Here is a 27,260-nt window from a genome sequence, read left to right on the forward strand (position 1 = left end):
AAGTGTTGTATTATTAGGTCGTATGTGTCGAAGTGTGAGAAAGTGAATGGGATTATTCATTGATGCGTACAGCAACATCAGAAATACATCTATATATACATGTACTGAATTGTTAGGTGTCAAAATAACGGTATCCGGTACCGATCCAGCTATTCGAGTCAGCATGGGACCCGATATCGGTACAGGTGCGTCTCTAAACTATTATGCATGGAGGAGCAAAGCAAAGCCACATCCCTGCGAGGGAATATGAAATGGTATGTGGCAGTAAGACTCTGTTGGTGTTCCAAGGCAAGTTCAGTTTTTTAAATATCTGGTGACGTAACCGTCCCAAAGCCCGAGAAGAGAAGTCCACTGAATCCCAGTATGTCCACTTCAGCAGGCGACCTCAACATATGTCTCTCTAAACTGAACTCTTTTTCAAAAACACATCTAGAGCAGACGCATCTGAATACGCCTCTCTTTGTGTCTGACTGCTGCTTGGGGAGAAGTACTGCAGCTTTTGGAGAACATCGCCCCGAGGCCCCGAGGCCGGTCCGCGAGGCCGCGTGGCAGGAAAATTCGATCACTCCTCTCAAACCACGCCGACGGACAGAGCGCAGCTGCTGCCGTCAACCCGCATTCACGAGTTCAGCCTCTGAGATCTGATCCAAAAGACTGATCGGATGGAGCAACAGTTGAGGAGGTTTCACTTTTTTCTCTTTGCCAGATGACCCTGTTTGTTTGTTTGTTTGCCCTCTCTGTTGGCAGACAACTCAAACAAACAAGACTGTTTAGTCAGAACGCAGCTTTACTATAACAAGTAAGATCTTTAGGATGAAGCATTAAACACGACATGCTTTAATGCTCTTTTAGTTGCCCAAACAAGCACAGTATGTGAGTCTCAATCCAAACGAAAGAGAAATGCTTAAGCGACTATCCATCGACAGGCATTTCAGCGCCGAGGAAACCTGAACCTGCGCGTGAGTTCGCGTCCTCTTCACGCGCAAACGCGTCTTCGCGTGCACGCGGAGGCCGGGCTGCCTCGTGCTTCACTGGCTGCACGCAGTCATAGTGGATAAATCCCAGTTATGAGAAGTATAGAGGAGCGGCGGGGCCGAGGGGCGCGAGGACGCCCAGAACTCACCCTGATTTAATTAAAGCTTGAAGAAAGGCTTTTATATGAGAGCGAGCGAGCGAGCGAGCGAGAGAGAGAGAGAGCTCCGTGCCGCAACCCCCCCTCCCTCTCCTCTCATCTCACGGACCCTTCTTCTCCTCCTCCTCCTCCTCCTCGCCTCCTCGCCCCCTTTAAGGTGAACTTCGCGTTTGAACGCGTGCATGTGTGAGTGCTTTGCGAGCTTTGTGTTTGTTTGTGCATGACCGTCTGGTTTAACTCCTACTTTCAGCAGCTGTGGCGAACGCAGCCAGACCTTCCATTTCCAAGTTCCCCTCTCTTTTCCTACTCCTACTCTGCTTCTGTGGTGTCTGTCTGCTGGCTTTTCTCTCTGCTCTCCTCCACGCACACACATACACGCACAGCGCGTGCGCGCACACACAGCGAGAGAGAGAGACACACGCAGGCACATGATGCACACACACCTCAGGCTTGATATTCATAGCCTCCCTCCTCCTCCTCACTTGACATGGGAGCCTTAACAGATGTGCCCCAGCCTTGAGCCCCTCTCCCCTCTCCCCCCCCCTCTCCGCCTCTTGTGCCTCGTGCTTCCAGATTCACCTTATCTGTTAGTTTGGAGAGAAAAAAAAACAAAAAAGCGGAAGCGACATTTCATTTGTATTTGCACTCTTTGTCTATTTTGTAAAAATCTATTTCGATCAAATGTCGTGATTAAAACACTCGTTATTGTCCTTAATGAGCACACAGGATACTCGTCGTCCATCACCTAACTCAATTTATTGCAAACTGTTTATTTTAAATGGAACATGTGGTGTGTGTGTGTGTGTGTGTGTGTGTGTGTGTGTGTGTGTGTGTGTGTGTGTGTGTGTGTGTGTGTCGGTCAACATCACTTTTGGATTCGCACACTTTCCCTCTTGTCAAATATATTTGTTTCCTTAAAAAAATAAAAATATATATAATATACATTTTGTTTTATTATTACGATGTATTACGATTTATTTGTCTGTATATCACATTTCCTTTATTTTCTGCCTTATTTCTGCGGTTTAAACCTCGCCTATTCCTGTTTTGGAGTTTCAGCGGAGCTTGTGTGTGTGTGTGTGTGTGTGTGTGTGTGTGTGTGTGTGTGTGCGTGTGTGTGTGTGCGTGCGTGCGCCGTGTCTCTGCGTGTGTGTCGGTGTGCCTCCGTCTGTGTGTGTGCCCGCGTGTGCACGCGTGTTTTTCTGTGTGTGCCTCGCGCTGTGTGTGCGTGCGCGCGCAGCCAGTGCCGTGCGCTGGAGGCTTATGGTAATTGCGGTCTCCCGACTGGCCTTCTGGGTAGAGTCTGCGCGAGTGGGAGTGGAGCGAGTCGCTCGGTCTCGGCAGCGTTCATCCATTCTGTGCGGCACTCCCCGTACGGCTCCGCGCGTCCCCGCTCTGGAACCCGCTGCTGTTCCCTGTCCGCTCCTCGGGACCACACGGACTAACCTTCAGAAAAAGCTCCCGAGACTCGGATATTCGGTTGTCGGAAGAGGACATGGAGTGACGGAGAGCGGGAGAAAAGGGGGCTTTTTCGAGGACGGCGTGCTCCGCTGAAACCCAACATGGCGCTGCTGCGAGGTACGGCCGAGCTGAATTAATTTCTCCGCGAGTCCGCCGACCTCGCCACCTGTATCCTGCGGGGAGCCCGGGCCGCACGGCGCGTCGCTCTGCCGGACCTCACCGGACCTTTTGGGGTGGATTTCTCTACACTCTGACGTTTGTTTTCCCCTCCGCGCAGGATCTTCTTTTTTTGTGTGTCGCTTTATGGCAACCCAAGTGACATTTGCAGCAGCAAAAAAGTCCGCTTGAAATATCGGGTAACGGATGAGAGTTGCCCGGAGACAATAGAATAAGGACCGAGAGCTTTTATTCGTGAGACTTGTTTGGTCTTGTGACAAGTGGATAACCTGTTAGACACTCTTTTTGTAGTTGTGTGTGTGTTTTTTTTTCTTTGACCGGGATTGCGTGTCTCGAGCGGACGGGACCGTGACCGGGCTGCTCTCTGTGCGCACACGGATCGCTGTCCTCCCAGTTAACTTGGCGTGGGGGGGGGGTGGGTGTCAAAACGACAGGAAAAAGGCGTGAGTTGGGGTTGCGGACGACGGCTGGAACTAGCACCCAATTAACCAGGTGAGGCAATCAATGACAAACCCGAACGTGTTTCCTTTGGCGATGTGAAAACCTCCCGAATGAGGACGGAACGCACTTCACTGCTCTGAGTGATTCAAACTGTAAGCCGCCACAATAGCTAAATGTGCTTTTTTAAAAATTCCGTGTTTAACTAGTTTTCTACACGTACTGTGCGTTCAAAATGAATGAGTGTCTTCTTGTCGGGCTGGGTCTGAACGCGACAGCCCGGTGCTGTGCGCAGAGACCGGGAGAGGATCGGCCACTTCTAAGAATAGCGCATAGGGTGGTCTTTGTGCGTTTCGGCGGGGCAGTGGCATGTGGTTGATAAATAACACGCGCAAGCGCGCGCACACACACACACACACACACACACACACACACACACACACACACACACACACACACACACACGTAATGATCCGACCGTGAGCTTGGCCTCTTTTCTTCTTTTTTTTACAACTGCCCTGTCAGCCAGAGGGAGGTGAGAAGGACGTCCCGGAGATTAGCGGACTTGAAAGTGGCGCCGTCCTCCTCGGTGGTGAACATTCCGGCTTTTCGCACTCCGTTTTAGTGCCGAAGTGCGTGAGAGAGCCTGTGGGACGACTGTGTGTGTGTGTGTGTGTACGCGCGCGCGTGCCTGCGCGCACACGGAGCTTCTGCGCTAAACAAGGTTACGGAATCCAGCCTCGCCCTGCCAACGGAAGCGAGCGGCGCTGCTCTCATTTATTCACGGTTCAGTTCAGTTGGAGGGCATCCCCGCGGTGTGTGCGCGCGCGCGTGTTGGCTTGGCAGCTTTGTGTGTGTTTGTGTGTGTGTTCGTGGATGGGGGTGGGGGGAACTTTGTTTGACAGAATGGACGTTGATCAGTTGTCTCATCGGTCCCAAAGGTAGTGTGGAGGGGTTGGGGGGGGGGGGGGGGGGGGGCTGTCTACTTGATGAAAACCGCTCTGCACACGGCACACATACGCGCACACACACGCACTTCGTGTCTTGCAGGTGTTCTCTGCTATGACTTTGCGCTGCGGTATGTTGTTTTACACTCTTGTGCGCAGTCTTGCGAGGGAATGTCCTTTGCGCACGCGAGGATCCAGCCACAGAGACCCCCCCCACACACACACACACCCCGCGCTGCTGTCTTGTGCCCCACCCCGTCCCCACAAGACTCCTTGAGCTAAGCAGGCAAATAGTTTTTCTAAAAAGTGCCTCATGTTAATTTATTCATGAATGTAAATCAGTTTTGCAATTCTCCTTTAATCCAACTACTTCCCCCACTGTCAACTTTAGCCCCCCCCCCCCCCCTTCACACACACACACACGCACACACACACACAAACACACACACACTCCGCTGCACCAGTTTGTGGGCGGCAGACGAACCACGTCTTATAAAGTTGACGTGTAATTGAAATAAGTGCTGCAAGGCGCGTTGGACGTGTTCCAAACTGAACCGTCTTTTCCTCTTGCTCCTCTGCGGGGCTGCGTACCGCCCGCGTTACACGACCTGCAGAGCGGCATTTAACCGGGACGTTTGTCTCCTAACGACTTTGTCAGGTCCGCACTTCCCGCCGCATCGAGAGAACGTCTCTCGTCGCGGAGTTTTGTTGTTGTTGTTGTTGTTTTATTCCCCGCGCCGCCGCGCCTGCCGCCTGTCCTGCAGCCACACAGGCACTAATTAGGGGACGCTCTCTTAGGACGATCGATGTGCCTCATATCGGCTGGCTCCAGCTCATTGACGAGCTTAGTGAGGGAAGCGGCCATAAAGACCGCCCCGGCAGCCGATCCGCGTTAGAGGGTCCGCCCCGCGCAGGGTCGCTCATGACGCCATCGGCTGACGCTTGAGCGGGCTGAAGAGCACGACCTCGTGTTTAGGACCTTTTTTTCTCGTTGGGAGCAGAGCGGGAGGGATTAAGTGGTGGGGGTGGAGGCTGTACTTCAGGGGGATTTTAAGCAGAATAAAAGCTTAATTGTGTTTTGAATGTATTGTCCCCGTTGGCACGGCGAGCTCCAGCTCGCCGTGGCTGGCGGAAGGAAGGACTCTAGTCGCGGCCTGACGTGGAATTAGATCTGCTAGTTTTAAGAGAATATCAAATCAGCGGGGGGAATGAGGATTTCTATTTTGAGGATTACGAAGTGATCCATGAAACCGGGCTGCTAAATATTTACCAAATTGTCCAAATGACACGCGGTTCCGCTGCGACGACGCACTCCGCTCCGCTGGTTCCTTCCGAGTTTGGTTTAGGTTTTGGTGGAGAAAATGGGGACAGAGGGACTTCTTTCTGACCCGCCGCAGAATGAAGGCATGGCTATAGGTTCCAGTCCTGCTACAATGGTGTTTTTATGTTTCTTTATCTTGATTTCTGTCTTGGGAATGTCTCCAACAACCACGAATTGAAGCAGTTTTACCATGAGAATACTCTCGTTTCTTCGCCTTCAGACTTGTCTGTCTCTCTCCTTTCTATTTCTCTCTCTCTCTCTCAAGGACCCACAACCTTTCACAGCGACGAAACAGGCATGTTCATGACTCTTGCCTTTTCAAACTGCCATATCTGATCTATTCCGTTGGTAGCCGTGCCCGTTTCCTCCGAGCGGCGCGTGTTGTGGAACGCGTAAAACAAACGCTTCACATTTAGTGTGGGCCGAGTTTATTTATAGCGCTGAAAGGCCTACGCGGCGGACCGTTTTCGCGCATCATTTTTCCACTGCGCGCTGAGCAGTCGGCGTGGGGCTGATCTATCTCCCAGGTGTTGCACACAGCGCGGGGAGGGCCTCTCACAGCCCGCTCAGAGGCGGGGATGTTGCGCCGTTATTATTATTATTAGTATTATTATTATTATCATCATCATTATTATTATGATTATAGACTGACACACTGGAGTTCCGCTCCCCTTCCTTTTCATGCGAGGTGGCTTTCTTTACACGTCGTCCCAAAAAATAATATTCTATGTCTTATGGCGCGGGCGCATTCAACGTGTGCGGGGTCAAGGACGGTCTCCGAACAAAGTAGTTCATCTATTCATTTATTTGATAGGAAATTGCTTTCATGAGAAATAAGCAGAAACAACCTCGCCTCGGCGGACACTCAAAAGTGTTGGTCTGTGTCCCTGAAGGTATCACCAAACCTCGTGCCTGCTGGGCCATATTGTCATGCTGAGTGATGTGTGTGTGCGGGGGGGGGGGGGGGGGTCGGCGTATAGGGACAACCGCGCCACCTCCATTTTTAAACCCATTAACCCGCTGTTTGGTCCGCGTTGCTTTCTCTGGAATCAATAAGGAGCACGCGGGGAATGCCGCGCACGGACAGAACGCGCGTCAATAAAACCACGGGAGCACTTTAGCATATCAAACCCCAGTCTAACGTGCCGGGAAATGCGCAGAAAAGCGTAAAAAACACAAAGAAAAAGAAACGCCCGTGTTCTGTTTATATCCAGCCGGAGACATGAGGTCTGTCTTATTGTGTTCGCGCTTGTTTTTTTCTCTCGCTCTCTCTCTCCCCCGCCCCCCCTCCCCTCTCTCTCTCTCTCTCTCTCTCTCTCTCTCTCTCTCTCTCTCTCTCTCTCTCTCTCTCTCTCTCTCTCTCTCTCTCTCGCTCTCGCCTGGATATAAAACAACAGTCTCGTCGCTGCCGGCGCTGCTCGCTGCTGAGGCGAGGTGCGTGTGAACAAAAAGCGGAGGCACGGCAGAGAGCCGAGGAGAGATCGGTTTTCCAGGCGCTGCGCCGCTCCCGGAGGAGACGTCACGGTTTGATTGAAGCTATGCTCCGTGCTGGCCTCCCGGGACCTCGCGATGAAACGGGAGAGCTGTCCCCCCCCCCCCCCTCCCAACCCCCACCTCACACACTCCTCTCCCTCCTCCCCTCCTCCTTCCTCCCTCCTCCTCCTCCTCCTCCCCTCTCGCTCTCTCGGCGCTTCACAAAGCTTTTTGTTTCGGCGAGGTCTGGAGCACGGATCACGGATCACTTCCCCGCAGAGATGTGTCGGCCCCCCCAGCGCTGTTCCGCCGGCACAGAGGCTGTCATTACGGCCCCAGAGAGCACCCATCCCACGTTATCCGCCTCTCTTAACACGTGTCTGGCATATTACAAAAAATGTATTTCGGATAGGAATTCAAGCCAAACGTTAAGTGCTTTAATTTTGTGATAATCGTGTCTTCAGGAGCGACATTTAGTTTTTTTTTTTTTTTTTTTTCAGGGAATGTAGTTAAAGATCTAAATCTCCCGGATTGTGTTTAGTTGACCGACCTCGCTCTGGCCCGTCGGGAGATTGATTTAGCAGCGGAGTAATGATGACACGCATCACCTCCCTCCTCTTGAGCCTCTGCAGGCTGAGTCTTGATCAGGCCTCCGCGTTTGTTTTTTATACGTTGGCGCCTCGGGCATCCATCTATCTATCTATCTGGGTGACGCAATCCCCACAGCCGCTCCGCAGGGTGAGGGGATACGAGTTTATCACGTGACACGACTTCAAAGCGCGGATCGGCTCGAATAAACGCCTGAAGTTCTTTTTTTTTAAAGAAAAGACTAAACTTCTATTTTTAACTTCTGAGCTATGCCTCACACGTAGCCTCATTTCCTCATGTCCCCTATAACGAGCGTGGCCTTTTTAAAAGCCCCCAAATCTAGGCCGTGTCACAGGTGTGGCGGGTCGGTTTACCTCACGCTGACTCGGCACCTGTTTAATCTGACGCTCTGTGTGCGTCTGTACGCAGCGCCAATAATTAAGCTGCAGCTTTCATCCTATATGGGGCGGAGGGGGGGGGGGGCGATATCGGGGTGTCATGGAGGGGGGGGGGGGATCCTTTAGCGTAATGTGCTTACATCCAACACATGAAAGCAGCGCCGGCATTTCAAAGGAAAGTCAAGAAACCTCCGGTAAATGCGGGCCCGCGCGTCCCCATTACAATCGGGTCCTTTGGATGCATAAAGAGCCATTTAGTCCCTATTTGGCCCGGGATGAATAGAGCCAGTTGAGCGGCCGCCGCCCGGGCCCCAGTGACAGCACGGGAAGAGGGAGGGGGGGGGGGGGGGCTTACAATGGTGACGTTGTGGACGGCCGTGCTGCCGAGGGCGGTTGGAGGGGGGAGGGGGATTGAACCGTGCACCGACCTGCATGCGGCTGTGCAGCGGCCCGGGGAGGACCGAGGGGCCCCCTTGTTTACAGCTCTGCTGCTAATAATGTGACAGCTGAAGAGACGCCGCCGGCTCCCTCCAGCGCCGCTCCACCAGCGGCGCGCTCCCCGCGGCTCCTCGCGGCGGTTCTTCGCGCTGCCTCCGCGCTGTCCGCGCGCTCCTGTTGTGTCCGAAAGTAGGCCGAGAGGCAGTGCGTCGACTTCCCATATCTGGACTCCGAGTCTACATCGAAATGATCAATGGGGCCATTTGGCACACGTCAGCCCGATGATCAATAACAATTAAAATTGGGCACGCGTTCTATCTCTCTCTTTCTCTTTCCCCTTCCCTTTCTCTCTGGTGAGAGGAGGCCTCGCGGCTGTGTATTTAGTAGTCAGGTTGTAGTTTTGGTTCGAGCTTAATATGTTTTCTTGCATTTGTTCCCGCTGATTTCTATTTTGTTCACCGGCAGTGTGCGCAGAATTCCTTTCGTTTTTTGGCACACAAACACGGCAGCCTCGCGGGTGTGTGTGTGTGTGTGTGTGTGCGCGCGTCCACATTTAATCCCTGTTTATGCCCACCCCACCCCCGTCGCTGCGGAGATTATCCTGCGTCACACTGCATTTTTTTCGAGCTGAACGGAGCTCTGCGCTTCAGAGAGCCTGGCAAAGCTCCAGGGACAAAGAGCGCGAGGGCCGCCGCTACACGGCGAGACCACGTGCCCGGTCCCCCGTTTTACTACCCGAACAGATTAGCCAACGCACGAGGTGTTTATGAATGATTGATGGCCCTATGGGTTCTTAAAATGTGGATCTGCGTTTCTAGTTGGTTATTAACTTGTAAAAGAGAGCGGAAGCTGCTGCTGCTGCTGCTGCTGCTGGCGATATAAGCATGCACCTCCCCAGCGCCGCCGTCCGCCCTCAGTCTCCTCCAAGCGCGCGCACGCACGCAGGCACGCACATAGCATGGGTAATAGAGGCCTCAGTCCAGGAGGAAACGATGAGTGGTGGCGGTGCGTGCATGCGCCGCGGGTCACGCAGAGTTCAAGTAATTGTCGTCAGAAACAGGAAGCGAGGGAAAAAGAGGGGGAAGCGAGTTTGTTTTTTTCTCTCTCTTTCTCGCTCTCGCCCTCCCTCTCTTTTTTTCTATCAGTCTTTCCGTCTGCCCTTGTTTTTGCTCTTCCTCCCTCCCAGAAAGGAAGACGGGGAGGGGTGTGTGTGGAGGTTGGAGGAGGGGGGGGGAGGCGGACAATACGGGAATGCAGAGCTATAGGTTCCGCCAAAAACGCCCGGTGGTTTTCTGGTTAATGGTGCGAGTCGGGGCTCCGCTCCAGCGGTCTGGTTTATAAACGCAGCGCCGACCGCTGACCCCCCTTCCTCCTCCCCCCCTCCCCTCTTCCTCCTCCTCCCTCCTGCTGCCGACCACTGTGATGGATCGGGCGGCCGTCGGGAGTTGTTTGTTGCGCAAACTATTCTTAGCAGCGGGGATGAGCGTCAACACTGCCTTTTCCTCCTTTCCTAGCTCCCTCCCTCCACTCATACGTGACATTTTGGGAGAATTTCATCCCAGAATACTCTCAGGCGACAACATATATATATATATATATATATATATATATATATATATATATATATATATATATATATATATATTCAGACCTCAGTGAAATTCTAAACACGAGCTGTGATGTGGCGGGAAGCCTCTCCTTCACGGCGCGTTGAATGTTACATGAACACCATGTTCAGTGCACATTCATCCACCTCCCCGAACAGAATTTTCAGGTTAAAAGGAAAATAATGACTTGACAATTGCTACTTCAATGTTTAATAGATCCTCTGAGTGTTTAGAGAATTGTTCACTAAACGCTGTCGATTGACGTGCTGCTTGTGAGGAGCTTCCGCTGGCAGCCGGAAGGAACCCCTCACCCCGATGGTAAGGTGGTGGGAGGGTTATTATCGTTATGTATTCATCTTTAACCTGTGCTATCTTTTGTGTTAATCACTGCGCGCCGCCAATGCTTTCCAGATGGTTGCCCATCATGTTATGTATAGTGTCTCGTGTCATTTGGACCGGACTCAGACTAGCGGACCAAACGTATAATAACACTTACCATGTGTTTGACTTGAGCTACTCGGCGCTGATGACTAAAGGAGCCCATTTCCCTATTTGTGCTGTTGTGTCGGGGACGACAGTTGCAACGTAACGAAAGTCCTTTTATTTATTTTTTTACAAATGTGTAATAAAGTCCGTAATGCACTTCATCACAAATCGGAAAAAAACAACAACATGCATTTTGTATCATGAAATATATATCCAAATACCCGTCATAGTTCCATTATTTTTCTCTTCATGTTTGAACGATTATCGAAAAAGATGTAATTTGGGAAATCAGAAACCCGTTCACGATGTTCCCTCTGCTCTACAGGATATTATTGTGCACCCATTTCCCATTAAATGTGTCCCGCATTTTACGCTTTCCCCCACGCCCTTTTTTGCGTAATTTTAAAGAGTTTAAACTATTTTCTAAATCCAAAAAAAAACATGTGTAAGAGTGTAGAGCTCAGAAGCTCCATGCAGGCCGTCGTATCGAGGCTCTTCCCCGCGGGCTGAGCAGCGCTGGGTCGTGACCTTGAGGCCCGCGGCCTCATCTCCTCTGTACGGGATATTCATACCATGGAAACGACAGGCGGGGCCGCGCAAACCCACTCGGTCATCGGCACCGTGTGCACGTTGTGAAGTAATGACAGGCCGTAAGACAGCCGACTGTCTTTTTTGTTTTACGGACCTGAAAGGACAGACCGCTCTCTCGCTCTTTCTCTCTCTCTTTCTCTTTCTTTCTTTCGTTCTGGAAAAGCAGCCAGACGCAGGCTGTATGTCGAGGACAGATATTTCATTAAGGCGGTGAAGGTTGCGCTTAGGTTAAACGGAAACGTCCAGAAAGGCAGCGTGTCATTGACTATCTGCGTTTGTTTAAGAGGCTTATTTTTTTTCATTATCACATTTGGTCTCGTGGAGCGCAGACTTGTTCTCTGCAAGAGGAGAAGCTTTGTGTGTGAGAGCTGCATGTGACGCTCCAGGAAATACGAGCAACGGGACTGGTGTTGTTTCTCAACGGTTATCTGTGTAACACAAATCCAGCCTTCACGTGGCTGCACGCACAGTCCTATCTACACTGTGGCTTTTTTTCTCTTTTTTTCTTTCGTTAACCCAAGCACGCACACGGTTTTCAGTTCCGTCAGATGCGTCTGTTATGGGAGCAGGACTGTGGCCTCGGGGAGCTGTTGGGGGATGGGCGCGCTGGGGCAGGGAGGAGCTGCGCCGAGGGGCCCTGCAACAGGCTGATTAATGGGCCCCGGGGTCACGGCAATAAAAGTGGCGTGCCAGCGGCGCCGCAGCGAGGCTCAGGGGCGTTTCTCTGCCATGATCGAGGAGCCAAGTTTCCCTGCTGCTCTCAGCACCGCCGGGGATTCACTTTTACTATTTAAAGGCCGAGCCCCCCCTCCCCTCCACACACACACACACTTCATTCCTACACCAACTGTTTTTCAGGCAGTTATCAATGAAAACATACATATTCTGGTTCAAATACAATCTGCAATGTGGGAGCAGTCATTTTACCTTTTCCTTGTTTTTTAATTATTTATTTTTTTTTACCAGTTTGAGGGTTTTGAAACGGCCTCTTGAATTTAGCTAGATCACTTTGATGGTATTAAGAAGCCACTCAGACTCACAAGTGTTCAGTGATCTCCGTGTTGTCATTTGGACAACCATTTTTTATTAAAAAAATGCGTGGTTTTTCAATGTGATATCCTTCGCCCAGTAATACAAACTATTGGCACAAAGTAGATTTCTAAACTAACACCATAACATACAATTCATAATTAATTTCTTTGGAAGTACACTCAGACAAAGTTGTGCTACTTAAAGACATTGGAGGAATTGTGTGAATATACATTCTTTAAGAAAACAAAACCATTAGGTTTATCTACTTACCCAGCATTGCATTTAGTCCTGGTAAGACCTATTTTTGTATCTTTTAATCTAATAAAGTTGTAAGATCCAGCCCAGATCGGCACCCCGCTGATATAAGCAACAGATTAAATGTCAGAGAGCAATTATTAAATCTCCTAAAATGTTGCACTAATGAATAACTGATAACGATCTTGTGGTTTATTCAATATCTCTTTAACATAGAATAACTGCTCCAGTGCTTTAAAGAAATTTAAATATGCACAAAACGTTCATAAATAAGACACACCTACAGTTCACACCAAAGAATCCTATTTTTTTATTATATTGTTTTTTTTAGTAATTTCTCTTGTGATAAAAAACAACAACCTCTGAGTCACCATTTCTCCTGACGTTGTTGCTTTTCAAACTGAATCTATGTATTCATGTAAATTCGACACCGTTGTCTCCTTCCCTCTTGCGTACTTCTGAGCGTTTTCTTTGGTGTGAGAGTTTGTTGATCCATGGCTCTGCGTTGGCGGGCGGCAAATGGTCTCCCACCGAAGTGGTCTCTGATGTATAATCTTCCCTCGCTCCGCTGGCTGAGGCAGCCGGGAGAGAGGGTCAGAGAGGGCACGGAAAAACCAGTGTGTGGGGAACGTGACTGAATAGACGCAGCCCCACAATGCACGCCTAGCCCACGGGGTGGGCAGGATGGGGGTCAGGGAAGGGGAGGGGGGTGGCTGAGGGGTGTTGACGGAGGGGAGCCCACACAGTGCTTTCATCTTGTGTGTGTGTGTGTGTGTGTGGCTGGCTTACAATGCTGTTACCTTTCCTTTCTTTCCGCTCGTAATCTAAATGTTAACCCAGAAATTAATGAAGTTGCAATCTTTATTTTTTTAATTCTAATTTCTGTTCAGGAAATTGTATGCACCGACATTTTTACCCTGTCAATTCTTTTGGCAGTGGGGTTACAACAAAGCTGTGTGTGTGTGTGTGTGTGTGTGTGTGTGTGTGTGTGTGTGTGTGTGTGTGTGTGTGTGTCAGAGCCAAGACACTGACTGCTATCTGTTTGCTCATCTCCACAGGGCAACATCTGTTCGTGATGTCGATGCTGAGACGCAAACCAACCTGGAACTAAGACAAGGGAACCACATCACACGAAACATGGCAAGTCCCCGTACTCGTTTACACTCATTGGTTGCGTTAGTCATTATTACCTGGAAACAACCATTTGGTCTGATTCACTATGTGCATGCACGCAACAAACCTAGAACATTAAGCCATTTTGTTGTGTGTTTTTGCAGTAATTGTTTCATAGTTCGTGCTATCAGTGTGATATTTTCCAAATGTTCGTTTGAAGGATCTGAATCACATTTACTTCTCTGGCATCCCTTTTTGACTCAGGTGGATGCAAGGTTGACGCCCCTGGCAGCAATGGGGCTGGACCGAGGCACTTTGATGCATGAAGGTCTTCGTCTCCATGGTGGGGTTGTATACCCGGGCATCAGAGCATTGCCAGTGGAGAAGAGCCGAGAGACGACCTCCCTCCCCCTCACTTATAACAGGGATGGTCTCCCAGAGCTCATCTACAAGCCCGATGGCCCCTTGGACAGTCGTAAACCGTCTAATGGATACCTGGGACTGTACAAGGGCAGTCCAGGACTCCACAAGCCTGTGCTGGTTCATGGAGCTGAAGGTCTAGGCTTGGAACGCAGAGTAGGGCCTGGAGAAAAGGCATCGGAACTGGCCTTGGCAGGCGCTGGTGGCAGCTATCTCCGCCTGCCTTGGCTCAGCCCCTACCCTGAAGCCAGCATGTATCCCTTTATGGACACATCCAAGTATGCGGCTTTAAACATGTACAAAGCCTCCTTGCTCAGTCAACCCAACCCCTATCTTGCCCAGCACCTGGCATACCCGTCTCTGTGTGCATCCCAGGGGGGCAATGTTAACCCTGCTGCTGCCGTGTCCGCTGCTGAGAGGCTCTACTATATGCCCCCCTATCCTTCTTCCCCCATCTCTTCTCCTTTGGTGGCACCACCTATGAGGATTCCTACAGTGACAGTCGCCCCCACATCCATGGTCCACTGCCAGGACAAGGGGCTTGGTGTTGCGCCTCAGTTTGCACAGCAGCTTCACCAACCATCCCCTCATGCTCAGCATCATCAGGCTGCCATAGACAGGGACCGGTCTCCTAGCAGGAACAGCAGACCAGGCAGACCTCCCTCTAGGAAGGGCTCTAGCAACAACAATAATACCAGTAACTCTAACACTAATGCCACCAATAGTGGGAATAATAATAGTCTGCCTAATGATTCTTCTCCTCATGCATCTTCTCGCCTTCCCCAGCCTCCCCCTGCTTCTGCCCTTATTGACAACTCGCTGGATTTACAACGCCCAGTTGCTAGAATAGGACACCCACCCACCTCCTCTGCCTCTTCAATATCTGCCTCATCCTCATCCACGCAGTCCATTCCTCATCCATTCTCTGTAAGCAGCATGGCATCAGAGCAGCCCTCTCCTGCCCGACCCAGCCCCCATAAATCTAGGCCAAGAGATGGGGCACCTGAGCACAGAAATGCAGGGGTTGAGAGGAGACCCAGCAGGTCGCCCTCCAAACCCAATTTTGAGAGGCCAGCTCATCAACCCCAAGCAACCAAAGACTCGGTAGAGAAGCCCTTGGATTTGTCTGGAAGAATGCTGGAGTTTGGGTTACCTCCCAATGGATTCCCAGTTAAGATGGACTCTTTAGCATCTGGGGCACGTTATGGACTGCCCCCAAGCCGAGAGCTCATAAAGGACAAAAACCTTTCACTCTCTCCTTCCTCCCATCCACACTCTGTGGTCAGCAGCACTTCTTCAAAGGTCCCAGAAAGGCCAGAAATGATAAGCACTTTACACTCCTCCTGGGTTGTACCGAGCCCATCTCCATCCCGTACACAGCACACACCAGGCTTGCCCCCCTCCCCAAGGCCTAACACAGACCTGGGCCTTTCTCAAGCCAAAGGCTCCTCACCCTCTGTCATCAAACACAAGGGTCTGGAGAGAGTACTTCCTCAGCAACGTAGCTCATCGTGTCCAAGGACAGGGGAGCCCAACCATAATGTGTCCTCCACTCAACACTCCTCTATGGTCAGCTCCAGGGCTCTTTCTCCCAAACCCAATGGCGAGTGGGTAAAACACAGCCCTGGCCATTCAGAACATCCAAGCCACCACAGAGAGGGAACAGAGAAGTCCTCCCACACCACTAAGAGAGGTGAAACGACTCCAGAACTGTCATCATACAAGAGGCCCTGTTTAGAAAATGGTCACACCCCTGGGCACCTTTACCTTCCTCAAAGTGACGCTTACCTGAACCACAGTTTGGCCTATGCCAATAGATACCTGCACTACCCCATCCCCGATGGCATGGCGCTACACTCCCTGCCAATTGCAGGGAAAGGCCCAGTCTACCCTCACCCAGTATTGCTGGGCAGCAACAGCCTTTACCCAACCCACTTGGCAGCAAAACACCCTTTACCCTACCACAACCTCCCACCTTGTCCAGGAGGGGAATACCTCACTTATAACTCACAGGAGATGGCCCATCCCCTGATGCAAACACACTCAGACAAGCTGGCAGAAAGGGGAGATGCAACCTTGAAGCCCCGGGGACAGGAGAAATCCCGGGGGTTTGCCGAAGAATCTGGGGGCCACAGAGATCACAGCATTGGGAAAGAGATGGGCGATGGAAGCCAAATTAAGTCTGATAGAGAAGCAGGAGCACAAGGACACGGTGGCAATCAAAGCAAGCCCCCCTCTTCTTTTGTAACATCCAGAGAAAAGATTGTCTGCATTGACCTTGTACACTCAGACACAGATATTGAGTCTACCCCAACAGTCTACAAACAGCCCTCTGCTGAGACCAGCAGCAAGGTTAACCAAAATGAATGTTGTCATAGTAACCAAAATCTGACAAAGACTGAGTACGAGCCAAAACACCAACATCGCCTTTCCCATCCTTATCCCATCCACTCCGGACACAGCCCAACCCTGAAGTCCAATCACACTGATAGACAGCCAGAAACTCCCTTTGGGAAACCAAAGGCTCTTCAGGACACGGGCTGTCCCGGGGTTACCTCCAGCACATCCCCAACTTCTCCAGGGCAGTTCGCCCAAGCCGAGAGCCCTGAGGTGCGGAGCCCTAGCCCAGATCCCGACGACCAAGACCAGAGCACCTTGCACTGTGCCCGCACATCTGGAGAGCGCAGCTCTGGAAAAGACAAACGAGACAGAGATTGCCGAGCTCTACACTTCTCTCAGCACTGCACCGATGTGGTGAAGGAGGAGAGGGCCTGTGAGGGGGAGACTGAAAAAGAAGACAGCATTGTTGACCTCGGGGAGTCTCAAGGAGAAGGGGATTATGACGATGACGACGACTACGAAGATAGCCTGACGTCACCGAGAGGCTCTCGTAGATCCAGTCTGGCCAAGAGGATCGCTAACTCCACAGGCTACGTTGGCGACCGCTTTAAATGTGTTACCACTGAGCTGTATGCTGACTCCAGCAAGCTGAGCCGTGAACAGAGAGCCCTGCAGGTAAGGCCGTTAACACTTGTGTGTGTGTGTGTGTGTGTGTGTGTGTGTGTGTGTGTGTGTACAGTACAGGGTATATTGGGCTAAAGTTGGTGTTGGCTTGAAAGAGGTCATAATGATCAATGTTTCTTGTGTGTAGACTTTTTAAACATACCTTCAGTTCTGACATCCACTCAGGAATACACCGCCACTGTCTTTATTCCCTTGCTGCTATCAAGAACTGCCTGTAGAGCAAACCCTGCATGAAATTGGCCCACTCCACATTAACAACACAGTGCAGAATAATATAAATGCTGTCATGCCACTGTTCGGGCCATAGGCTTGACCTTCCCCTCAGTTCCATTGTCTTAGTGAGCTGGTGTAAGGCCAGTTGAGGCCCTCTATCAGGGGGGGAGCAGTTCAAAGGTTAACCAGGGCTGCCATCTCTGTATGTTGATTAGCGAGCAGTCATTGTAAAGGTTATTTCCATGCGTGCGTGTTTGTGTGTCCGTACGTGCTTGTCCTTGTGTGACTGCCTCGGGGCTAAAGCATGTGTTAGTGCTGACTGGTGCTATAGAGCCGTGTACTGTAGTTTCAGAGCGTGACTGTGGCATCCTTACAGTTCACGCTGCCTTTGGCTATGCTTAACCCCAAGGTGAGGGGCAGCGAAGGGCTTGCAGCGTGCTTTAAAAACCAGCAGCTGCCCTCTTTGGGGTTCCTCTTAGGCATGCCCCCAACCCCCCTCCCACCCGCCAGTCGCTATCCTTCCCTAACCCTCCTCCCCCTCATGGCCTACGCTGCCCTGCCTGGTGGCTGTCCAAGGACATAGTTCTCCTCACCCCGTTGGCTAAAAGACCCTCTCTCCTGACACACATCACGTTACATCTATAAACGCACCACTACAGTAACGTCCCTAAGCTCGGCCATCATGCCCTAACATTCTGATTCGTACACAATTCATTTTTAGAACCCTATGCTACATTATCCACACGCTCCGAGGCGGATATCCTAATAGGTTGCACATGTCTGTCTATGTTGTGTACGCGCCTTAAAAAACTGTGGTTTTGTCTGTGTCATGCTTGTCAATGCACAGCTGCAACACAAAGCTATCAAACGCTCTATTTCTGGACATGTACAAAATGTGATGTGGAAGTCTATTTGGGATTTAAAAAAATAAAAAATAAAAGAAACCAGACTTCTCAAACCGAATCAGCGTTATGAATCATGCTCAAAATAAACATATTGTTTCAATTATCTTTTTCCAAATTCGTCACTCATGCAGTTCAGAAATTCTTTGATAGTTTTGATGCAGCGTTAATCGACCTGTTGAGTCACTTTAATTTTATTGTGTCATTTTGTGGGATTGTGGCTGCCTATTGTGTGTTAATAGAAACATGTGGAGAAACGTAACAAAGTCATAAAAAAAGATGAAATGATGGACAGATATATTGAGCCCCCCCATTCTAATTGCTTAGATGGAAGTCATATCACGAGAGGGGAGTAATATAAGTCAACCTGCAGCTAACTGGGAGGTCAGTTCTTTACATTTCTTATCACATCTGCCTCTGACGGGCTCTGTCTCCTTTGTACTCTGTATCGCTGCACATTCCTTTTTCTCCCCACTCCCTTCTTTCCTCTTTTTCCTCTCCTCTCTCTGCCTCAAGGCTTAGATGTATATGTTTCCTAGCCATGTTTATGTTTAAGGAAGGGAGATGCCAGGATTTAAGCCCCAGAGCGCATGGACTCAGTGGCTGCAGTAGTCTAATCTGTGTCTTGATGCCATGCCTGTGATTTATCTGTCTACCTTTTTGTCCTGTGTGCGTTTTGTGTGTGTGGGTTTAATTTCCTTGGCATTTTTCTTTTGATTTTTTTTTTTTTAAGACGATGTGATTTCTGACGCAATTATTTTTTTTGCTTCTGTAGCTGTTGAGGCCAGATTGAGGCTTAGAGAGGTGTGTGTGTGTGTGTGTGGCGTGGGCAGACGATGAGTGGGTTTCATGGGTTTTTCTCTGCATTTTTGTGTGTGTGTGTGTGTGTGCGTGTGTGTGTGTGTGTGTGTGTGTGTGTGTGCGCGCACACAGCGGGCAATGATGCGGTTCTCGGAGCTGGAGCTGAAGGAGAAGGAGGGCGGCGGTGTGTGCGTGTCTGCCTCGGCAGCGGCAGCAGGACGGGAGCTGGCAGACGGCCAGCTTAGAGAGCGAGTGCTGGAACACTGCCAACACACCACCAGGCAGGGAGAGAGGGAGGGTGAGTAACCCAGCACCACACACACACGTAATGCACGCGCACACACACACTTACACAGCCACTCTGCAAATGAACGCTCAGAAAGGAACACACAAACAATAGTCGCGCGTACACGCTCACATGCACTGCAGCAAACGCTGAGGCAAGACCGGGTCACTCTAAAAAAAGACAAGCGCTTCCACACACACACACACACGCACACTCTTACACAAGCGAGGCAGCGCGAGCGACCAAGCCGGCGAGAGAGAAGAGGGGGAGTTTTATTTTCAAGAAGTCTTTTGTGCTTATCTGCGCGAAGAGACGATCGAGAGGGGGGAAGGAGGGCCAAAGATTGCGTGTGAGAGAGAGAGAGAGAGAGTGAGGATGGGGGGGGGGGGGGTAAAGCGGATGGGAGAGCGCAACGGAAAGAGAGCAAGAGGGGGGTGGAGGAAGGAAGGGGAGAAGGGAGAGTTGCGTTGGCTAGGAGCCCAGCTGTGTGTTGGAGCGAGGCCGCGGCTGACGTGTGAGCCTAATTATGGCACGGAGAGGGAGACGGAGAGGGAGTTGAGGAGGAGGGGGGGAAGTCACGCTCAGTGTGAGAAGGGCGTGGTGCGGTCATGCCGTGGGGGAGGGGTGGGGGAGGCGGGGTGAAGAGGGGAGGGGGGGGGGATGGGAGTCGCCAAGTGCAGCGAGTGCGCAGGATGTTTCCTCGCCTCCTCGCTGGAAGTGCGAGCGACGGCATTGAACCGTCGGCCCGTTGGCTCGGCTCACATCAGATTAAAAAGTCTTTACCCCATCAAAGTTTTACTGCCTGTCTTTAAAGCGGAATAAAAGCTGGCTGCTGTTTAACTGGCATTCTCCCTCTGTCAACCCCCCCACCCTGCCTCGCCCCCTCCCCGTGTTTCCCTGACGTCCGTCTGTCTGTCTGGTTTGTGGTGGTCTGTCTCCCTTGCATCCTCTCCTTTCTTGTTCCCCTCCCCTGCCCACGTTGCCCCCCTCCCCTACCCCTCTCCCTTCCTGTCTCTGCCTCGCTCAGGTGTCCGGCCGGCGTACGCCAACAGAGTGCCAGTCCTCCAGAGGTGCGGGGCCCTGAGCGAGCCCTGCATGTCCCCAGGTCACGGGGCTCGAGAGGGGGCCCGCCAAGGCGGGCTGAACGACGGGGCCAGGACGGTGAAGAGGGAGCCAGAAGGGGGTCATTGTTTGCCGCCCACTTTGACGCCTGCGAAAGGGTACCATGAGGCCAGCCCCGGCTTCGGAGCCAACAGGAAACGCCAGCTCGGCCTCAAGGCCGAGCTGGAGGACACGGAGTGGGAGGAAGGAGACAGGGTGTCCTACCCGGAGAAAAAAGCCAAGCTTTCTACGGGTAAGAATATCTTGAACACGCATCATCGGCCACGTGCAACTTCCATTTTTTGTCAACCCCCGCCCCCTCCCACCTCCTTCCTCCGCCTCACCACCACTGTTCATTTCTGCTTTCCGTGCATCTCTCTAATTCTGCCCACTCTTTCCCCTTTATCCTGTGTTATGCTGATCACTGTCTCATCTGTCGTTCTTAAAAAAAAGTTATATTCCTTTTGTCGCTTCCTCTTTCCCAATCAATTCCACCTTCAACCTGCTCCATCAACCCCCCCGCTCTTTCCCCCTTACCACCCTCTGTCCCATCTTTCGCTCTGTGTGGCAGCCAGCTCAGAGAAGTGTTTAATCCTGCCTTTGAGCGGAGTGCGAGAGAGAAGCGAGGGAGAGGGACAGCCATTCTCTCTTTCGCTCTCTCTCTCTCTTTCAGCTCTGCCGTTCCTCCGCCGCGCTTACCCACCCTCTTCAAAGCTGCTCTTTTCATCTCCTTTTCTTTTTTTCTTTTTTTTTTCCTTCATCTGTTTGGGTTTCCTTTTTTTCCTTTTTTCTTTTTCTGGCATGTGGTATCGTGCTCGCTCTCCCCGGCACTGGCAGACGAGTCAAATACCCGTCCCCCGTGAATTTCAAGGGGGAGAACTCTCCCTCTGCTTCTCCAGTCGTTATTGCTTTGTGTCTCCGCCCGGTTCTTGACTTCTCTTCCCCTTTTTGCTCCGCAATCTGTCTCGCTTCCTGCTCGCTGCCTCTCTGCGGTCGCGGTAGACATCGGGCTCGGGGGGGGGTGTGGGGGGGGACTTCACACGAATGTCGTGATTAATGGTCTTTGTTCTTTGGGCTCAGTTGTCAGAGGGTCGGTAGGTCTGTGCGTACGATAAATAGTTTTGTGTGCTGCAGAGAGCGCCGTCTTTTTGAAGGAGCGAAGACCTATTCGGACACTTTGAATAAAAGCTGTAGGGGTTCAAGCTTTCCCACAATGCATCTCTAATTGGGTTTTTCATGACCTTTCTGTAAATGAAGGATGAGAGTTTTCTTCCATCTAATCTTTTCCATCCAAGCTTCCATATGAGCGATGGCAAACAAAGCTAAATTCTGCGTTTGTTCTCTGCAGATGAGCGTGAGCAGGCCGGCCCCGACGACGACGAAGACGACGACGAGGTTCGGAAGCTCAAGGTCTGCATCGAGCTGAAGGGGCTGCGGCTCAGCAAGCCCGCTGCTGGCGCAGCCTCCCCCGACGGGCCCCTGATCAAACAGGAGAGGGCGTGGCCCCAGCAGCCCCGTTTGCTGGCCCCGGTCCAAAGCCAGCGGGAACGCAAGATCCGGCCCGGTGAGCCGGAGGACAGGGCCGCCGCGGCGCACAGAGCCGAGATCAACAGGAAGTGGGGCTGCGAGAAGCTGCTTAATGGTAAGAATGAGCCGTCAGCAGTGCAAACCGCCCTGCTGCATCTCCGAGTTCATCTAGGGTAACGGAAATCTATCTTTGGCTCACGTTTCACTTTCTGACTTTGGGGTGGTGGGGGATTTCCCGTGAGCCTTCTGGGGAGAGGACAGGAAGTAAGGTAGAGGATACTTCCTCTTGACAGAGGAAAAGCTGGGGTATCACAAACTGGACCTGAGGAGCCCTCCACCCCCCACCACCACTCCCTCTTTTGTGTGTGTGTGTGGGGGGGGGGGGGGGTGGAGCTGGTCTTCAGCGGGCTTCATGCAAGCAGGAAAGTGCGAATGAGGGAAATGACTGTTGGAGATTTGTGTGGGCAGGCGTGACTTATGTGTGATCAATGATTATTCTCCCCCCACACCCCCTCAGGGTGGGTGTGCGTGTGTGTGTTAGAACCAGGGCTTTCTCCTTGTTCCAGTGCCCAAAATGAGACAGAGAGAATAAAAGAGCATGAGAGAGATTAAAGGAAGTAAATAAAGCAGAGGAGATTTGGGTTTTATGTTTCCTGCAGAAACCACAGGTTTGATTGGCCACTGATATTTTTTATTTATTTTTTGTTCTTTCTTTTTTTTTACTCTTACCTTTTCTAGATAACATCACCCTGGCAACAGCCGTGTTTTTACAATGATTGTGGTTATCCCACAGTGTCTCTGTGAGGGCTGTGGCCTTTTCTTCCTCTTTTTTTAATTTTATTTTTCAGGACTTCACTAATCAGAACGCATTCTTCACTGTTAAGAATCTCGGATACTAAAAGGTTTCTATTTCTCCAGATATACAATTCCACTTTCCTCCTCGTTGGTTCTCAGCAGAGCACTGATTTCATGGAGCGCTCATTCTAAAGGTCCCGGTGTAACACAGAGCGGACCTGAACCACGTTCCTGAGATGTTAGAAATGCTCATATGGAGGAAACGGATTTCTCGTCATTAAACAGCAATTTGACATTGTGGTTTCAAGGGCAGGTGTTTATTTTTCGGGGTAAATATGTATTATTAGAGGCTGGAACTAGACAGTGCTACATTTGTTTAAGGAGATTACTCAGAGCAGTGTCCTTGCCGCAGTGAATGAGTGTGCACAAGTTACGTTGGGGATGTTTTTGCGTGTGTGTGTGTGGTGATTTTTTTTTTTTTTTTTTTTTGTGCAATTTTCTTTTTTTTCTGAGCGAGCAGGCATGCTGCGCTCCCAGACAGCTCTGTGCGCTCATTAATAAACCAACAGAGGGTGAGAGATGGCCTTGCAATACCTTCCCATCCTCCCCTTCTCCTGCGCTCTCACACTATCAGCCTCTCACTCTGCCAACCCCCCTCTCCCCCCCAACCCCCCACCCTTTTTTTTTTTGCTCCAGGAGTAGCTACTTCTCCCCTCCCCCCCGGCCAGCTGAAGGACAGAGCGCACCCGGCGGGCCCCTTCTTAGGTGACCGCGGCCTCAAGGAGCCCAGGAGGGGCCCCCCCTCTCCAGCCCCGGAGTCGTGCGTGGGAGGCCCCCCTTGTGTCAAGCCTCGTCGCCATAGTGACACGGACAAACCCAAGGGCAAGCGGCCATGCAAGACCAAGCACACCAGTCAGAGGGAGCGAGAGCGGGAGAAGAGGAAAGAGGCCACACCTAGCAGCCCGGGCCCGCGCTGCGCGGCTGATCTGGGAGCAGCGGAAGATGACAAGGTGAGCGCTGATAGGACGCAGGGCCGCGGTAACGGGCGGCGGGTTGTTTGCAGCAGCGGAGTCTGTTTCAGTATGCCTGTCGGCGCCCCTGATTATGCAGCTGGGAGAGGGAGTGGGGGGGAGGGAGGAAGGAAGTATGTTTACAATGTTTAGAGGGCTGCTGGAGCTTTGACCTCCTCGTGCCCTTATCGACTCCCTGCGGAGCCCCTGCACGCACGTGCGTTTGTCTCTGGCCCTTAATTGTCGGAACGTGTGTCATCGACGCGGTTTTTGTGTGTGCGAGTGTGCGTGCCGAAGGCCGCGAGTGTCTGCGTGTTTGCGAGCATTCCTGACATAACAACAAAACCCCGGAGCAATTATACGTCGCACTCAGCGCCGAGCACACACACACACACAGACACACACACAGGCTCCCTCGCTCAGACACACGCACACACACACACAAAGGCTCCCTCTCTCAGACACATACACACACACACACACACAGGCTCCCTCGCTCAGACACACACACACACACACAGGCTCTCTTGCTCAAACACACACACACACACAGGCTCCCTCGCTCAGACACACACTCACAGAGCGAGGAATGTGGCAGCCGTGGCGGAGCGTATGAAGCGCTCGAGTTCAAACGAGAGGAAAAAAAAGAGAGAGCGCATGGGGAAAATTTGAGGGGAGAAAAAAGAAGGGAAAAAAGAAGGCTAGTTGTTTTCCGCCCGCGCTGCTCTCCTCCCCTGCTCCTCCTCAGCCTGACAGCTGCTCCGACATGGAATTCCACTGAGGGGACGCACACTACACACACACACACACACGCACACACGCACGCACGCACACAGGCAACTCCCTCTCTCGTGTGTTGCGCTCCGAGGGCTCTGTTGTTTTAGCGGTCAAAGAAAAGTGGCGCGCCAACCTGCAGTGTTTTGGGGCGGGAGCAGCCGGTGTGAAGGCTTTCGGTAATGCATAGCGTGTCTTCCATACACAATAATCACACATCGACATACAGGTTTTATGTGGGTGATGGTAAATGAAACAGAAGTAATGGCTTTTTGAGCTTGATTAAAAATATGATGATTTATTTTGGGCCTTCTAGTGGCACAATGTCATATACTTTTACCATTTTTATTTATTTATTTGCCACTTCATTATTTTGTCCAAAAAGAAACTACAATAAGCCCATACACACAACTGCATGTGTGTGTAATCTCATCCACGTGCCCTTGAGTGTGTCCATGTGAGCGTGTGAATGTGTCCAGCCTGTTATGTGGCAGTGGCTGTAACTCTCTCCTCCTCTCTCTCTCTCTCTGTGTGTGTCTCTCTCTCTCTCTCTCTCTCTCTCTCTCTCTCTCTCTCTCTCTCTCTCTCTCTCTCTCTCTCTCTCTCTCTCTCTCTCCTCAGCTGAGTGAGCAGCGCAGCGCTCCAGGGAAGGGAGCCGCCTCCCCTAATCATTACCCCTGCTCTCCAGTCAAGCCCTGCTCCCCCGCCGCGCTCTGTCCGCCGACCCTGCTGCCCCAGGCGAACGGCAGGCCGTGCTGTGTCCTGCCGGAGGAGGTGGCGGCAGCAGCAGCCGCGGCGGCGGCGGCGGCTGCGGCGGGGCTGTACAGGGCCCCCCCTGCCGAGGCCCCCTCGGTGCGCCCCATCCCGCCAGAGGCCCGCCGGCTCATTGTGAACAAGAACGCCGGCGAGACGCTGCTCCAGAGAGCGGCGCGGCTGGGCTACGAGGTAATGGGCTCCGCTCAAAGTCGCCGCCTCATCTCTGTCTCTCTTCACACTTACACAAATCCACGCTCTCTCTTCTTCTTAAATTGAGCTCATTTTCTCCCCCCACTTTGTTCCTGTCTGTGACTCTGGCAGACACGACTCTTTTTCCTTTCTGTTTTTTCTCAAAATTGTCTTTCTCCATTCTCTTGCATCTGTCCTATTCTTCCTCTTTCTAGCTCACTCTTTTGCTTTTTGCATCATTTCCTTCTAGCTCACCCTTACTCGTGCTTTCTTCTCGCCATACTCCATCTTTTTTTTTGTCCGCTTCTCGCTCTTTCTCTCTCTCTCTTTCTCTCTCAGGTTTCCGCCCCCCCCTTCCCCCGCTCTTTCCTCTCAGCACTCTCTTTCTCTTCCTCTCTTTGTGACTCAGATTGTCGTTGGCACCCCTCCTCCTCCTCCTCCTCCCCGCTAGCGCACACACACGCACACTCCCCTCGCCTCCCCTCCTCTTGCCTCGCTCCGCTCTCACATCTCATTAATTTTCCGTGAGGCGAAGTGTGACACACACTCACACACGCACACACACACGAGCACGTGCGTGCGCAGACAGCATGAGGGATCGGTGGGATCATTATACGGAGACTGATGCTCGCTGCCGCTCTCTAGCATCGGGAGTTTTTTCTTTTTTCTTCTTTTTTTTTCTCTCCTTCCTTTGTGTGTAGCTGCCGATCGTTCGCTCCTAAACCGGATTCTCTCATTCTCCGCACATACACGACACGAACGAGACTGGCGTGCATTCTACTGAATCTCTCAACTCCCATTGCTCTGAAAGCTTTTAATTAAAGTTGGATGGCCCGCCGCCTCGCTCCCCCTCATCCCCTGGTGTTTGTGAGCCTAAGCGTTTCTCCCCCCTTGTTGACAGATTTTACAAATTGATTTATTGATCCAAGTGGTTTTTATGCCACTTGAGCTGCAGATTGTGCCTCGTGTCCACCCCTTCACTCACTCCTCTTTGTGCGTGTGCGCACGTGATGATTTTTATCACCAGCAGAGGTATCTTCACAGAACTGTAAATAGGTGCGGGTATCTTTTTGTAACTCATTAACCGCTTGCTTTATGGTCGCGTGTGTTTGTCGTACACATTTATGGTGATTAGGTGTGTGTGTGTGTGTCCGTGATTACGTGCGAATGCGTGAGTCAGAGAGAGAGAGAGAGAAAGGGAGAGAGAGAGAGCAAGAGTGTGAATGAGAGGTAAGCACTGGGAGTATAATCGCGTTCTAATGGCCCTCTAATGTGCCGTGGTGACTGTGGTTAGCAGTGGCGGCGGCTGTTTTTCTCCCTCGCTCACACACACGCACGCACGCACACGCACAGGGTGCAGCGCAGCGGCAGCAGGGTTCAGTCAGCCGTGCCGGAGAGAAGCTGGCTCGTCTCTCTGATTTATGCGTCTCTCTCGAACGTTTTTTTCCCCTCCCTCCCTCTCCCCCTCTTTAAATTTCTTTTTTTCGTACCCCCTTCGCATTTTTCCCTTCCTGCGCTCCGCGTGTGGAGAGGGGAGGAGGGAGGAGAAAACCTGAGACTACACAAACAAGGCGCTGACCGCTGCGCAAACAACACCCCCGCCTCCCCCCATCCCTCCCTCCCTTTCTTTCTCTCTCTCCCTCCCTCTCTCTCTCCCTCTCAGGAAGCTCGTCTCTCACTGCCTGTGTGTGATAAGCCTGGGGCAGACCCCTGGGGCTCACACACACACACACACACGCACACGCACGCGCGCACAATGACGTGCGCAGACACACCAATTTATGCATACCGCCCCACACACACACACACGCGCACGCCTGGAGACGCACAGAGCGCTTGTCTCACGCTGGTGTTTTAGCGCCGCAAGCTCCGGGCTTATCACACACAGGCAGAGAGATATGAGGGCCTGAGAGACAGAGGCACACACGCACACACAGCTCACGTGCTGATTACAAGCGCACACACGTACACACTGCTCACATGCTTATTACAAGCGCACATACAT

At 51.7% G+C, this 27,260-nt stretch overlaps 1 protein-coding gene across 5 annotated transcripts in view; it reads left to right on the forward strand.

Annotated features, from left to right (window-relative positions):
• Positions 1 to 27,260, forward strand: part of bcor (BCL6 corepressor) — a 37,043-nt gene that overhangs the window by 1,038 nt on the left and 8,745 nt on the right. For 2 of the 5 annotated variants that reach the window (XM_068572587.1, XM_068572583.1), the window contains exons 1-9: positions 2,454 to 3,262; positions 13,403 to 13,484; positions 13,722 to 16,892; positions 18,344 to 18,400; positions 18,950 to 19,115; positions 20,131 to 20,457; positions 21,553 to 21,846; positions 23,223 to 23,536; positions 24,932 to 25,255. In XM_068572587.1, the coding sequence (XP_068428688.1) occupies positions 13,482 to 13,484; positions 13,722 to 16,892; positions 18,344 to 18,400; positions 18,950 to 19,115; positions 20,131 to 20,457; positions 21,553 to 21,846; positions 23,223 to 23,536; positions 24,932 to 25,255 (4,656 nt within the window). In that variant the 5' untranslated portion in view covers positions 2,454 to 3,262; positions 13,403 to 13,481. Of the gene's footprint in view, positions 1 to 2,453; positions 3,263 to 13,402; positions 13,485 to 13,721; positions 16,893 to 18,343; positions 18,401 to 18,949; positions 19,116 to 20,130; positions 20,458 to 21,552; positions 21,847 to 23,222; positions 23,537 to 24,931; positions 25,256 to 27,260 lie in introns of those variants that run through there. The other 3 variants (XM_068572588.1, XM_068572586.1, XM_068572585.1) reach the window with 2 other exon arrangements.

Source organism: Clinocottus analis, unplaced genomic scaffold, assembly GCF_023055335.1.
Source record: "Clinocottus analis isolate CAN_PGR_092001 unplaced genomic scaffold, fCliAna1.0.p SCAF_12, whole genome shotgun sequence".
NCBI lineage: Eukaryota > Metazoa > Chordata > Actinopteri > Perciformes > Cottidae > Clinocottus > Clinocottus analis.